Below are 15,813 nucleotides of genomic sequence, written 5' to 3'. Positions count from 1 at the left end.
CACATGTTTAGCTTAATCTGATCTTGAGCTTTTTATGAATGTATATCTGTATCTTCTTGTAGTTTCCCTCTCTTGTGATCTTGCAGGAATTCTGTGAAGCTGGGCCGGTGAGAGAGCTGGGAGCTGGGAGCTACTGAAGGGAGGAGCGATTGGATCAACAAACTTGCGAAAGACACAGGTTAGTTAGATCCTGCTTCCTCATTTACATTCCATAAAGAAGAATACTCGAATAAGTTTCCTTGTTTGTTGCTAAGGCACTATCACCTCTTAGAGTGGGATAGGGGCATTCCGAATTGGATACTTTTCCCAACAACACCCACATAAATCACCAATGTTAAAGTAGTTGACATGTTGACCTAAAATAAGTTCATCCTATAATTTCATAAGGAAATATGAAGGAACCACTCTATCATTGTTGGGAGGTTTGTAAAGTACCATAAATCATCTACCTGTTAGTGTCAGTTTCTTCACACTTCCATCAGTGATCGAATTGCTCTTTGCACGCATATTAGGTGTCTCATACGACCAACTGCATTCCATTAGGTCATGGATCAACTAATGGTAGTGGTCTCATGTCAATTTCCCTCATGATACTCTCTTGCTAACCTGTTTACACATGTTTTTACTCATTCTCAGTCATCTTGTTTCATTTCATTTATAAAAAACCAGTTCTAGGGTTTACTCTCATTAGGTCTTAGGGTTTGTCATCATGGTCATCCTAATTGAATAAAATGGTCAGCAGGCACATGAGAAGGATAAAAAAGTTCATAAAATCATAAATTTACTTTTGTCATGTTCAACAAAAAATTTTACCTCAAAATTTTGTTTTGAGGTGAAAACAGAGTTTTTTCCATTATTGTAAAAATTTCATGTAATTTAAATGTTTCTATATGTAATAAGTATTCAATAGTTGTTCCTGATGACCTGCTGACAAATGCGACACCTGCCATTACAAAAATTCAATGTATAAGTCCACCTACGAAAAGGCAAAAGTCAAAATGTACGTGAAACAGAGCATTTCTGAAAAATATGGCAAAACATTAGAAAAGTGGGTCTTGGTTAGTGAAAAATTAAATGAGAGGGATATAAAAGCCAATTCATGTGTTTTAAGTCTTCATTGTTGCAATTGAATGAGCCAAAGGGAGAAAATCACGTTTTTGAATAAAGAAGGCAAAACAGGGAAAAACATCAAGTCATCTTGCTGGTGCTACGCATTTAATCAGTGTTGTGCATCTGTTGCAGGTTTGTTGTTGAAATTTGGCCTGGCGCTGTGCATTGAATGTGCACTGCGCACCTGTTCCTTGGCGCAGTGCACTTGTTACAACTACCAGAATCGCCTCAAGACACCTCCAAACTTACTAAAAAAGAATTGATGCATGTTCCAAGTAAGTAGATCACTCCTCCTTGCTCAGGAAAGTTATGTTTGGTGGCTTGGATGTGTTTGGTTTTCTTGAGAGCAAACCCTAGCTAAATGGTTAACACAAACCCTAGCTAGTTGCTAAATCATCTCTTGCAAGTTATTGAAAGTCATTTGCTCTTCTTTCTCACTCCATCCATATTGAGCTTGTCAAATTCCATTCCCTCTCCCTAAAATCATCAAAATCCACTCCCCAAACCCCACTCCCATTTATCAAACCCTAGCCCTATACCCTATCCCAAACCCTAACTCCCACATCCTACTCTTTCATTACATCCACTTCACTATCAAACCCCTTATCTCACATTCATAACACCATTCACTTCCCTCATTTCCCAAAAGAAACCCTTCCTCCTAGCATTCACTTCCTTATACACACTGCTTACCTCATATTTCAAAATCTCTTCATACTCATCTACTTTCACTTCAAATTCATAGGCATGGAGATAGATTCAGATTATGATAGGGAAGAGGAAACTCTCAGTGATTCTTCTGGAGAAGCTCATGTACCAAGAAATCCACACAAAGGGGGAAAGATCATCTAGGAGGAGCCCACCACTCTTATAGAATTACTTGCTTGCCCTCTTGCTATAACTAGCTTTAAACACCAGTCTTGTTATCAGTTTTGTGAAATGGTAGAGAGGGTGAAATTTCATCATGAGCTTGCTAGGTTGTTTTTTATTCATCTCCACAATGGCCAGGTGAACCTCGCTGGTGTCTCTTTCACCTTGACACCTGCCACCATTTCAGCAACAACAGGCATCCCTAATGTAGGTGAACAATGGAATAAGGGGCAGCATGTGGGCAGAGAACATTATGAGCCTTACATTAAGGCTGGATATCACAGGCAAATCAGTAGGGTTTTTCCTTTCAAATACTTGTAGAACACTTATGCTCCTCTCATGAAACTCATCATCAAGTATTTCACTTGTGAAGGAAGGTTTTCCCGCCTATATACATATCATATCAGGTTGTTGATGCATTTCACAAGAGTAAGGATGATGAACCTCCCATACTTTATATGTAGGAATATTGAGAAGATGGCTCACTATGTGCAAAGGAAACCTTTTCCTCAACAATTCAACAACATTTACCACTTCTCACTGATTAAAATTGTTGTTTTTCATGAGCTAAGCTTGCTAAACATACCATGGGATACCTTTATTACCCATGAGATTTTCAAAGGCCCTCAGGTGATTCCATCAGTGCCTCAAGAGGAAGGAGGGCCATCAGGACAACCAGGTGTTCATGAGACTAAAACTACAGGTGTGCCAGTGTTTGTCACCTATGAGAGAGGCACCAGGAGGCTTTTTGCTGCTGCTAAGCGAGTACTATCTCCACCAGAGGTGGAAGGGGTCTCGTTTTCTTCACCAAACCATAAGAAAATGTTATCTTCACCAAGGGTGAAATGCGCTTTGCCTTCTTCTCTAGCTATATAGGTTGGCTAGCAATCAAAGAGAAAAGACAAAGGGAAACAAAATATGCATGAGGAGGTCCTTCTTGAATGGAAATACATAGATTTTATTTTGATTGAGGAAGATGTCATTGATTTGGGCTCTCAAATCTCAAGACTCAAGGACATGATTATCAAAGAGGAGGAGGCTGAAATACAAGCCTTACCACTTGATCTTGAGAGGTCCAAATGGATCATAAAATTTCTTGAGCAGGAAAATAAGCAACTGAAAGATAAGCAAGCTATTATGGAGCTGCAAATGATTAGGTAAAATAGGCAAAAGGCAAAGAAGAGAAAGATCAAGATGACCTCCCTTGAGCAAGAAATTGAGCATGACCAAGAATCATGGTTGGAGAGGTTGAAAATTCACCTTGAGAAGATGATTGAGAAAGCCAACAAAGAGAAGAAAATGTTTCACCATATGGCCTATCACTACCTAACCCAGAACAAGATTTGCAAAACAAGGGTGAAGAGGCTAAAGGCCAAGCTAAAAAGAGCTTTAAGGAGAAAAAAGAGCAATATAAACTCAAGATCTTGGCTGAAGCATCATTGGCTCATCAAATCACTTAATAAGGGTCAATCATGCCAAATTTCAAGAAATTTGGATAAATTTTTGTCAATTTTGGAATTTTTAATGTAAAAAACAGGCTTTCTCAATAGGTGCGTAGTGCCACCAGCACTGCGCCTTTTTTGGGGACACTTTCTTGCAAAAAAGTTTATATTTTTGGAATAAGCATAGAAAAATATGGAAGTTCAGAAATGGCTGAGAATTTTGAACAAGTTCTAGGTCTCCAAAAGGGCAGAAAACACCCAAAAAGTGCCCTCTCTGCCACTTTTTTTCCACACAGGAAGAAGTCTTGGGAGAATCAGTTTTTGGAGGGGCAAATGGACTCCAAATTCCGAAATTCAAGTTGTTCTAGAAAGTAGACTCATCAAGATTTCCAACAAGATATCCTGCATCTAATTTGGACTCTGGGAAGTCTTCCAAAATTTGCCTATAAAAAGCATTGTGCATAGGATCAGTGGTGCTGCACATAGGATGAATTTTGCCAGTTTTGTTCAAAATTCCAAATTTTGCCTAGTTTTTCTACAAGTTGACTTTTCCTCTCATCTTGGATGAATTTATGATTGTAAATGATGCTATGCTATGTAAATGTAATTGCAAAATGACCTTATAGGGTAGATTCATCATTTTGAAGTGGTTTTGAGCTATAATGAATTGGTTTCCTTGGTTTTAGAGGCAAGCTATTCCACTGCCTATATTCTTGTTCTTAGTTTAGATATGGTTGAAACCAGCCCTCTTCTCATGGATTCAACCCTGATAGCTAGCTTGAGTAGTTTCCTTGCCTATATCATGTGCTTTTTGATTCTTTTGTAAAGGTTGGACTTTGGCAGAAGTGATGGACTCACTGAACATTTTGTATCAGTAGTTGGCAAGGAATAAAACCAAGTTTCACAGCTAGTTTTGTGGGATTCTTGTGACAATGAGTTTATGTATTGTTTCTTCTTTGTAATGATTTTTTCCTGATGTTTCATATGTATCCACATCTCCCTCTTTCTTCTAAACTAAATGAATCAAGGTGAATAGACAAAATACACTAAATTTACAGCGCTTTGTCTTGGGAATGCATTTAGTTTACAATGTTTTCACTGTTTGAAGAGGATTCATAGTTTCTTATGTCCTCCTCAACTCCTCAACTATCTTACTTTACCATCTCAATCCTTTGCTAGTACATAAGCTCTTGTCTACCCTGCCCCACAGGACATGACTGTATCCCTGAGTTGATTTCCCGAATCTAATATGCCTTCTCCGATTGATCTACCAACCAAAAACTAAAATCAAACTAGAAACCCTAATCTACGATACCTAGCCTAAAATCAACATTCATTTCAGTCATCTCAAGCCCTAGTTGACATATTCTAATTGAGATTGACAAGGAGAGAGCCCTCTCTCGACCTGGTAGAGCTAGCTACCAGGTTAAGCGTGGTTTGATGTTACCCTAGACCTGCCTTCTTTCAGCCTGAGGTAGATTTAGGCACTAACATAGTGGCGACTCCACCGAGGAAGAGGTGACAGATCTTTTCTGGGAAAGATCATTCAAGTTGTAGATCTAATTGCTGATGGTGGAAAACAGTCAGACACATATGAAGGTTGAAACGTTCACCTAGTGACTCTAACTCAATCCAGAGATTCCAGTGCTCACTGATTCGTTCATGCACTAAAATAAAATGGTAGGGTATGTGGCAAACCCTGTGTTTTGTGAAGTTTTAAAAGAAGTTAGAGATCAATTAGTGGATATTGAAATTGATGAAGTACTTTTCATTACCATGCTTCAATGTTTGAGATCTCTGAAGTTTCCTCCTAAAGCTAAAAATGATTTCTTTGAGTTAGTTGTTGAAAAATTTGAAAAGGAGATTCAAAATTTAAATGATCAGATCCAATCATATGAATTCTGAGATCTTAAAAATTTCTTGGAAACTCTCCCTCCTTCAAAACAAGAAACAATAGAGCTGCCCATGGATGCTTACGTTGACAGTTTGCAGTTGGAGGTCTGTGTTGAGGAGTTAGGGCAGCGAACAGAGTCTGGTTTCTTTGATCCTATTGTCGCATATATGGAGTATTTTTTTAGTTTGAATGATAAGTCAGATTGTCTTTCACACAGCCAAATTCAGTTTGTGCATGGATGGTTGTCAACATTTACATTTGTGTCCTGGTTGAAGCACTTTTAAGAAGCATCCTTGTCACAGTTACTTGATTGGTTGATCTGGCATTTCAGTGTTACTTGATCTATCAATTTTGCAGCAAAGTAGGTTAGATTTTTACATAAATAAGTTGCCTAAGGCAGCATTTCAATTTTCGGTATTTGTTTATGTACAGGTTGCAGTATGTATATGTTTTTGGATTGGTATGAGTTGTTTTGGGTTTACAGTTGTTTGGCCATATTGCCCAATGGATGAGGCACTTCGTCTATGGTGTTCTTAACACCTCCAAGGAGCTGCCATCCCCAATAAGGCCGATGTTAGTTCCAATCTTCGCAGGGATCAAAATGGGCTCTTACTGTGTCTGGTTTTTGGAGATGTTTTGCACATGATCATATCCTTAGTGAAAATCATATCCTTAGTATTTCCATCAGAAGAATCTCGGAAAGAGATTTCCAATGGTATATCACACTCCTATAAACAGTTTCTAGATCAGAATATATGATCGAAATGAATGAGTGATTCTTGGTTGTGCATTTTTTGAGGTCAGTGGCTACACGCAATGACAAGTTTACTACAAAATTAGTTTCTGAAGTAATCGTAAGGAATTTTTGAAAAGTGAAAGAGGTTCTTGTCCATCACATACCAAATAACAAAAACCTCCTTCAATTTATGCACGAGTGCTACTATGTGGGAGATATGCAGTGATATTTGGAGCCTGCATTAAAACAAAGCAAATTTTCATTTATGTTATCGTTTTAGACATTTTAGTGCGGTGCCATTTTACAATAGATGGAAAGTAATTTTGAAAAACCGAAGGAGGTTTTTGTTAAGCACGAGCCATATAGCAAAAAAATCTTTCGGTTTATTCACAGGTGTCATGAATTTAAATATGTGACTAGATCTTTACAGCTCATTTTGATAGATTTAAGTTTTTAATGATTTTCTGTTTTAGAGATGATTTTGTGGCACAAATTCTGAGCAACTAGAAATGAATTTCCAGAATTTGATAGAGGTTTTTCTCCAACATGACGTTATCTACAAACGCCTCTTTCAGTTTTGTAATAGGTGCTATGGTTTAAGAGATACGAGTTCATCTTCAACACCTATTTTTAGAAATTCGGTCCAAGTTTAATATAACTGATTCTATGTTGAAGAAGATGGTTGAGCTCAATTTCCTTAATACAGGGATGAGTTAAATGTATAAATTTTATGAATTTCATAGTGTAGAGGTTCGATTTTTGTAGCAGAGAGGCTGTCTTGGATTTGTGTAATTTTTTTTCCTGAATATCATTTTAATAAGGTAGTATTTTGCCCTTTAGATCTGGGATTCATCACGATGCTAATGTTTAGTATGTTTTTCTTATAATTCATTTACACATTATGTTTTTTCTGTCTTGTTACAGCAATATCTAAGTGATATGTTAGGAATTCATCCGTAATGATGCTCCTTTCATGATGATTTTGCTGTTAGTTGTAATGGTTGTCTTAGCAGAATTCATCCTTGACTAGATGCTCTACTGAGCAACCTTGTGATTCTCTTTCATCTAAAGTTGCTGTTGTAGATTCATCCTTTGTCTGATGCCTACAGGGAAACGAGTTTTCTCCCCTATACTTCTCACATTTACAATCTTCACTTAGCTGAACATGGCACTTAATTTGCCCAAGGTTTGCTGGTAGAAACTAACATCGATTCCATAGTCCAAATCATCCTTTCTCTTCCTGTTTCGACCCAAAACAAATCCAATCAAATCCTCTGAGCTACTATACCTAGCCTAAAATCCATATTTGATTCAGTCATCTTGACTGAATTGCACAAGGAGAGAGCCCTCTCCCAACCTAGTAGGGCTAGCTACCAGGTTAAGCTTGGTTTGTGGTTATCCTATGATTGCCTCCCTTCAGCCTGAGGTCGATCTAGGCTCTAAAATCTAGGCACTAACACTATCCATCCAATTTCCTAAAAATGGTTAGTAAATGCACACCATCTCATACAAATGCATTTCCTCGTAACTACTAGTATATTTCAAATAAATAATCTCATAAACTCTTGTTTTGAAATATTGAGGTCTTTGACTTTGTTTTTTATCTAAACCTATCCTTGAATATTCAAGCATTCTCTCCCTATAACCATAAATTTGTGGTAACTAACATTGCACATTTGTAATAGAAGTAAAAATGGTGTTTAAGGATGTGGCTAGCTACAACCATGGTGACTCTCCAATATTTCTTAAATCCTATGTAAGGATTCTCATAGACCTCAACCCTACTTGAATTTTAATGTCTATGTCTGTTGGCTCTAGGTTAATGTTTGGTGTTAGCATTTGGTGATGTTTGGTTTGAGTTTTTTCTAGACTCAATGCTAATTAAGGATGCAACAATTTAATAATGGAAAAATTAATTTTTTTTATTTTATATTTTAAATAAACTATGAAATGAACTAATTAATGACCACATCATCATAGTTTTTGTAAGGTTTTGTTAAACTCTCCTGAAAATTTTCCCCTTAATTTTTTTTAATAGTCGTTAAAACAGATTGTGTGTTCTATTTCTAACAAGTGGAATAACCATGATTTTTTTCCAATTTAGAATCACAAACATGTGTGGACATTCCTAGAGAACAAATACTTTCTTATGAACATGAATATATTTAGAATCTTAGGAACATGAACATTCTTAAAAGCATGCACACTTTCTTAGAATGCATACTTGATTTTGATTTAGCAATGTCCATTGTCCTTTAGGAAATGTGGAGCTTAGAATCTCATGATAGTGTGCATGTTTCTAAGAATGCAAGTGTGTTCATGTGGGAGTGCATTTTCAACACACCATTATTACTTTTACAGACATCATCGTCATGTAGACACCCATAAGTTATTCAAAATTTTATGGTAGAGGAAGTGTTTTTGTCTTACTTATTTAGACTTATGGAAATGCATCATCACACACGTCCTCCTCAATTTATATTTGAGGAATGAAAACATGGAGAAATAAATGTGTCTAATCAATAGAGATCTCATATGAAAGGCATTAATAGAGATCTCATATGAAAGGGATTAATGTTTATTGTATGTAATTATTAAGTTGAAGAACTTCATTTTCTTGGCAAATCATTGCACAACCTCTCAATCACCTTATGTACAAAGTGTCAACTGAGCAATAATTTATGTTGAAATAAATAGACATACTTTGTGAGGAGCTTGCATACACCTCATCTATAACTTTTCTCTATTTGATGAGGAATTAGTAAAATAAAAGATCTTTGCTTTAACGAAAACAATTATACGGAATGTTGGTAGAATGTTATTGGCTCCAACGTATTTTGCAGAGACTTTTTATAAGTGTCCATACTAAATCTAGAGTGTATTTTTTAATAACTACATTTTTGTTAATATTTCAAATTAAAAATATACTTATTTCAGGGTAATTCAATCGGTTAATTTAAAGATTTTTTTGTTAAATCGTTGAAACACGATAAACCTAATAGTTATGTCAAATGGCTTTTTGGATTCATTAGAAATATAAAAAATAACAAATTATAAATATGATTTACTGATAATTAAAATATGCCTAATAATTAAAAACATATATTTTATTCGAATATATTATAAATTCAAATTCAAAAGAAATTAAATAGGTACACCAGCATAAGCACAACTTTAAGTTAACGAAAATGAAATCAGTATTTTTTGTTAAATGGTTGAAACAGGATAAACATAATAGTTATGTCAAATGCGTTTTTAGATTTTTTGGAAATACAAAAAAATAACAAAGTATAAATATACTTTACTGATAATTAGATGATGATGTGATGATGGTGGTTAATGTCCACTGAGACCAAATTAATCTATGGGACATTCAAATTTAAAACATATATTTTATGCTAATATATCATAAGTTCAAATTCAAAAGAAATTAAATAGGTACACCACCATAAACTCAACTTCAAGTTTTACCCAAAATGAAATCAGTATAACCATACAAATTTAAACAATTCTTTATATTCACAATATATAACAATATATTTTTTTTTCCCGTAGAAAAAGTCGTAATTTATATTCATATTGAAATAAATTACATTTTGTAGATGCTTAGAGCATATGCAGATAGCTGTCCATGAAAAGGACAAAAAACACTAATAAAAATAAAAAAATATGTTTACAACTACATCAAGCCTATACTTTTCTGCCCTTCTTCTTCTCCACCCTACGCCAACCCTGAGAGTCTGAAGGGGGAACAATGATGGCCTGTTGGTATTCTTGTGTGTTCACTGGAGGTTCTTTGTCGGATTCTGATCCTTCATATCCATGAGTTCTTTTGTTGCCACTAATTTCCAGCTGTGGAATTTTCTGCCGCTGAGAATGATCCTCCATTTGTGGGTCTGGTGCTTTCTTTTCCTGTGTGCCGTTCTGTTCCATATTTATATCCAGTTCCTCTTGGTTCACTGTGTGCTCTGTCTGAATGTTCTCTTCTTCCAGCGGTTCTATGTTTTGCCACCCATTTGGCTTTTTTTGTTGTTTCTTATTTCCTTTTGGATTCTTTCTGGCCAGTGGGCAAGAATTTTGGAGGTGTCCTGTTTGCCGATAGCTGCGGCATCTGAATGCAGTTTTTTCATAGTCGAGGGGTTGTATCCACTCTGTGTTGTTATAGTTTAATGAAATTTTATCAGGCAGCCCCTGACTCAAGTCCACTTCAACGCATAATCTGGCAAAGGTGAAAATCCCTCTGCTATATCCGTCTTCATCAATTTTTAGGAATTTCCCCAAGGAATCCCCAATAGCAGATAGTACTATATGATGCCAGAAATGTAATGGGAGGTTGTGTAGCCTCACCCAAACAGGTGTTGTTGAGATTTTCATAGTGTTTGCGTCAAAATCAGCAAACCAGGGGGTAACAAATAGGCCTGCATTACCCCAAAACCAGGGCCCCTCCTTGATGATACTATCCCTTTCTTCCTCTGTGTGGAAATTTACAATGAAAAACCCTTTTGAACATAGGTATATGTCACATTCTGGTGTCCAGCGGGAATATACCCATTGATGTAAAGCATCGGATTTTGGCCAGTAACCATTAAATCTACATATAACAGCATGTTTTGAGAGTTCAGAGTGTAGTGCATTTACCTCTGGTATAGTAACTTTGAGCATGTGATATTCCAGTTTTTGATCTACTATATGTGGCCCTGGTTGCTCTGGTGGTGACTGTGGTTTGGTCGGCATTTTTCCCTTCCCTTTCACTGCATCACGAAAGGAGCCTGGAGTCTGTGATCCGCTGGCTGCTGCACCTCCCCGAAGCCTCATGTTGACAATAATGTTAGATCCTGGCTTAATGTTGTAGTGACCTATTGCCCAGTGATCTTGTATCGATCTGCCTTCTGAGAGCAGATGTTGATGTCCTTCCGGGATGCCAATGTGATTGGCAATGATTTTCTTCAGTTTTGAGACTTTGTCTGAAGCTTGAATCCAGATTGGGGTTGATTTCCCAGAGGGGGGCTTTATAAAGATTTGGAAACGTAGATCTGATGTGGATGCCGCTATGGGAGATATGGGATCTATTCTCCTCATTTCTGTATTCAGTCTGTCATCCTGCCATATCGCCCCTTCTGTAACCTCATCCTGGATCGGATAGTATTTCGCAAGCCAGAGTTCCTGGGCGTTTGGATCTTGTCGTTTCCTTTGTTTGTTGGGTAGATCCAGTCCAGATCTAGTCTGTTTGTATCTGATCTCAGCATGAGGGAGCAGATCCGCCACATGCAGCCAGCCTCTGTTGGTTTTAGCGCTAGATCCGGTGGAGAAACCCTCCTCATCTTTAAGCTTCGCAATGTCACAGACCTGGCGCGTGACCTTGGTGCCGCTCCTCACAATGTGCGCAGCGCAAAGAGAGATCTTGATGCACGGCTCCTCGGCCCACATGCAGCTTAGATCTCGGCTGCTCACGCAGCGGGCCGCCTTCAATGACTGCTCTCGTAGACAGCGTTCCAGAAATGATGATCTGGACGTTGACAAGCGAGAAAGCTGTTTGGGGATATGGGTTCTTGGGAGAATGACGGTGGCAGGTGGGATTCGAGCCGTGGACGGCCCCAAGGAAATGGATCGATTGGGATCGATGAAAAAAGCCTGGTGCTACTGCTGTTGGGGATCGCTGTTCAGCATGGCCGCTTCCATGTTTTCTTTCTCTCTCCTCGAAGCCAATTTGTCATATATAACAATATATATAAAAAAAAACGATATTGCAAGTTCCCAGTTCTATATGGACAACATATTTTTTTTTTCAAAGGAAAGAGCTAGTTTCCATCAAAAGCTTTATTGGCCCTCTTTTTTTAGATACATATATACATATCAGCCACAAGCTAGCATCTAACACATTCGTCACATCATACAAGAATCTTGTTATATGCCGCTGCATCACAGCTCCACAAAGCAAGATTCAATCGCAGGTGAGATGCGTAGAGCCGACTGCCCCACCTTTGACCCATGCACGCGTGCATGAAACATACATATGAAACACACAAAATTTGCATATATATGAAACATACAAAATTGCCAGTTCCCATTTCTTGGAATCTTCCGTTGTTTCCAGTATCATAACCCTCTAATATGCTACTTTTGGGCTGGCGGAAGGTAAGGGCTCTTCCCGTGGATTCTTTCATTCCGCTTCTCTAGAAACCTCTGTATACAACATCTTCTGGAGATTTGAAGTGCTGCTGTAACAAACATTGCAATTGGATGTCAAATATATGCCTTCCATTTGAGTTAGTACACACTGCATTCGTAACAAAATTAGATCAGTTTTCGCTACATAGTTTGCAGGTTTTCATACCGGTTTTTATCGTTTCAGATGGGGTGTATCCGAGGATGGCTACAGGCGACGGTGATGAAATGATAGGAGCCGCATCTATGTGACGGGGCGTGGAGTTGAGCTGCGTTGAAGGCGTAGACAGAGAAAATATGGGAGTCGCACTGTCCCCGCAGCCACTGATTCTGCTTGCCAGCATTATAATGGCCCTCGCCTGAGCCATCCCACAACATGACAATATTTCAAAAATATGTTAAAATTCTCAAATTTATATTCTAAAATTTAATACTGGGACAGAAATATCCATATTCTTTAAGCATGTCCTCTACAAAGTCGATTTCTGATTGAAAACCCAAACAGATTATTGGATTTTCACATTACTTTATTGGGAATTTATCATGTACTCTGGGATTTATTCCAGGAACACTGAAAAAATGATAATTCCTTGGAATACCCAAGACTATTTTTTAGATTTTTTGAAAGTTTTTTTGGTTTAATTTGTCGAGAACATAATTTATTGGAATTACAAGTTTGAGAGATAGAATCTTAATAATCCAAATGCCCAAAGGGTTTCTTCAGTATTGAATCCATATATAGTCAAAAGAACAATTTAAAAGACACAAATCAAGAGTTAACCATAAAACAAAATTTAATTACAAATTTTGTGGCTCAATTCTACCAAAAACTCTGAAAGGTTTGAAAGTTTAGTAATGCCGGCTAATTTTAGCATAACAGAAAACTTCAAAATGATATAGAAGCCTTGACCTCAATTCATTCGCCCATTTATATATGATGCTAGTGTTGGATCTTCACACTCACCTCATTAGAATCAGAACATAATTTATTGGAATTACAAGTTTGAGAGATAGAATCTTAATAATCCAAATGCCCCAAGGGTTTCTTCAGGTATTGAATCCATATATATAGTCAAAGAACAATTTAAACGACACAAATCAAGAGTTAACCATAAAACAAAATTTAATTACAAATTTTGTGGCTCAATTCTACCAAAAACTCTGAAAGGTTTGAAAGTTTAGTAATGCTGGCTAATTTTAGCGTAACAGAAAACTTCAAAATGATATAGAAGCCTTGACCTCAATTCATTCGCCCATTTATATATGATGCTAGTGTTGGATCTTCACACTCACCTCATTAGAATCAATCATATAAACTACCCCTCCATCATCTATCTAGACAACTCCAAAAAAATAATAATAATAGTTTAAAAATTTACTAATAACAGCTGGTTAATTAATTATCTCTCTGATTATGAAAATATCTATTAAAATTTCAACATAAAACTGAATTCCTGTGTCACAAGAATCCAACCCAACAAAACTTCTTAAACGAATGGGATTACTACACCGGTTGACCAACTGTTCTAAATTTGATAGTAGACTGGAACCCATCACAGAAGCAGAATAACCCCTCAAAGAATGGTGCTGTACCTTCTCTGCAGAAACATTGTAAACGTTCACCGTCCCCGCGTGGAAAATAGTGAGCTGGGCACAAGGCGACTGCTCGGCGCCCGCCATGGGTGACCTGAATAGAATATAAAATTGCAACCTTAAAAATCTTTGCCACTAAGGCTTAAAACAAAGCCAATGAATTAATAATGCGAGCGACCAGCCTATACATATAAACATCAGGATTTGGAGAATGTGGAACTGAGCTGTACCGTTGTGCCGATGACACGGGTCGCCCTCTGTGCTGATAAGGGAAGGAGCTCGTCCCCATCGGCTCCGGAGGGGGTAACAAAGAAAGATCTAAATTGGGAGGTTGGCAGATGCCCCTTTTAACAGCCACCGTACTCTTCGTTACTTCGCCATCTGATGCTGCGCAGAATGGGTTGCACACTTCCTACAAACATAACAAACAAAAGAATTAATCACAAATTTAGTCATATAACAGTTTCCAATATCAGTTTAAAAAATACTTTCACAACTAGGAAATTTGTTCAAGCATACCAAATCCCTTTTCTCTTCAGGTGATGGTAATATCCTGAAAGTGGAGAAAGGGTCTGCAATGCCCAACTGATCAGGTATAAGATCTGGCATAGCTGCATATGTTTAACACAAATCAGTTTTTCAAATTAATTTTTTGAAATTTGGAATTTATATATAAAAATGACTCTTAAGATGGTTTAGGTAAATTTGACTCCATCAAATTACAAGTCAGGGTGGTTCATTTAAACTCAATTCAGTCATGTTATCAATGGTTTTTGAGTTCAGATTAATGAAAATCTATAGTTTTGTCATGATATTTGTCTCAAGTCAGCTTTACGAAAATCTATTATTTTGCTATGTTATTTATCTCTAGTAAAGCCTATTTAAAGGCTCAAAGACTTTAGATTTAGATAAATAGATATGGATGGTTAGCAATAATGTCTTTAAACGCCATCACTTCTGTGGATGTTTAGTGATTCTAATAGTAACATTCCACTAATACATTTCATTTAATCAGAAGCAACAAAAACTGAAACAAAGGCTGATACACATGATTTAATCAGAAGTAACAAAAACTGAAACAAAGGTTTGATTTCAGGAAGGAAAACTAAAAATAAAAAACATTGAAATTGCTGCAACAAACACTAAAACAGGTATTTTATTTCATAGAAAAAAACATTCAACTTGCTGTAATTTGTGAAGAAGAAAAATAAAACTGGATTAAACCAAATGGTTATATTTCGAAATATAAAGGATTAGTTTAACGAATGGTTCTTCAATGTGAATCACAAATGTTAAAAACCCTCCCTTCATTTTCTCCCAATGTTGAAAACCATCTCTTAAATACCCACCCAGTGTAGAAAACCATCCCATAAATTCCTCCCAAGTGTAGAAAACCATCCATAAATTCCTCAAAGATTTTCAATGGGAAAGAAAATTAACAACTACGCTATTTTCCCTTAGCTAATTACAGGCTCTAATACTAAGGGATATAGCTACTTTGAAGGCTATATTACTGGAATCGGACAGTACCTCTGCTAGTATTCTTCTCTGCCGGCACTCTTAGGCTTCCTTCTTCGAGACGTTGCTTCCCTTTTTCGTATTCTGATAACCGACTCATAGTTGCTGCCGCTGGCATGGCTGGGATCAAAAAAGGGACCAGATGGCTTTGAAATTGCAATTTGCAAATGGGCTGTGAAAACAGTGGGGGCTTCTCCGGGTGCTGTAGCACGTGGTTTATTCGGTTTGTATTAAATCAATAAAACAAAAGACTGGAGAGCATATCCAAAACGGAACCGAACGCTGTTTGGGTTAAATCCACTAAGTGTTTTATTCAATTAACACGTGTATTTAACTAATCACAATCAAGGGATATGTATAATGTAGTACGGTGGGGCCCCATGCGCATTTTTTTTCCAGGTTGGAAGCATCGGAGGCTTCACCCGCAGGGGCCCACTAACGGATTTTATTAGCTTGAGTTCATTTTAATGGACTCTGAGAGACTA

At 37.1% G+C, this 15,813-nt stretch overlaps 1 protein-coding gene across 3 annotated transcripts; it reads right to left on the bottom strand.

Annotated features, from left to right (window-relative positions):
* Nucleotides 1-12,088: 12,088 nt before the first annotated feature.
* LOC149226875 (protein TIFY 10A-like) lies at nucleotides 12,089-15,496 on the bottom strand. 3 transcript variants are annotated; one of them, XM_089375378.1, is made up of 6 exons: nucleotides 15,341-15,496; nucleotides 14,330-14,421; nucleotides 13,999-14,222; nucleotides 13,811-13,904; nucleotides 12,387-12,576; nucleotides 12,089-12,267 (listed from the first exon to the last, which is right to left on the bottom strand). In XM_089375378.1, exons 1-6 carry the CDS (start codon nucleotides 15,444-15,446, stop codon nucleotides 12,167-12,169), a joined length of 807 nt encoding a protein of 268 aa, XP_089231504.1. In that variant the 5' UTR covers nucleotides 15,447-15,496; the 3' UTR covers nucleotides 12,089-12,166. The 3 variants fall into 3 exon arrangements, with proteins under 3 accessions (XP_089231504.1, XP_089231503.1, XP_089231505.1); XM_089375377.1 differs by having other exon boundaries at nucleotides 12,089-12,270; nucleotides 15,341-15,494; XM_089375379.1 differs by having other exon boundaries at nucleotides 12,089-12,270; nucleotides 14,041-14,222; nucleotides 15,341-15,494.
* Between the last annotated feature and the right edge of the window lie 317 nt (nucleotides 15,497-15,813).

Source organism: Pinus tabuliformis, chromosome J (assembly GCF_031772625.1).
Source record: "Pinus tabuliformis cultivar Carrire ecotype Pingquan chromosome J, CPIR1, whole genome shotgun sequence".
Classification (NCBI taxonomy): domain Eukaryota; kingdom Viridiplantae; phylum Streptophyta; class Pinopsida; order Pinales; family Pinaceae; genus Pinus; species Pinus tabuliformis.
The sequence above is the reverse complement of the archived record's forward strand: the minus strand, read 5'-3'. Positions and strand labels throughout refer to the sequence as shown.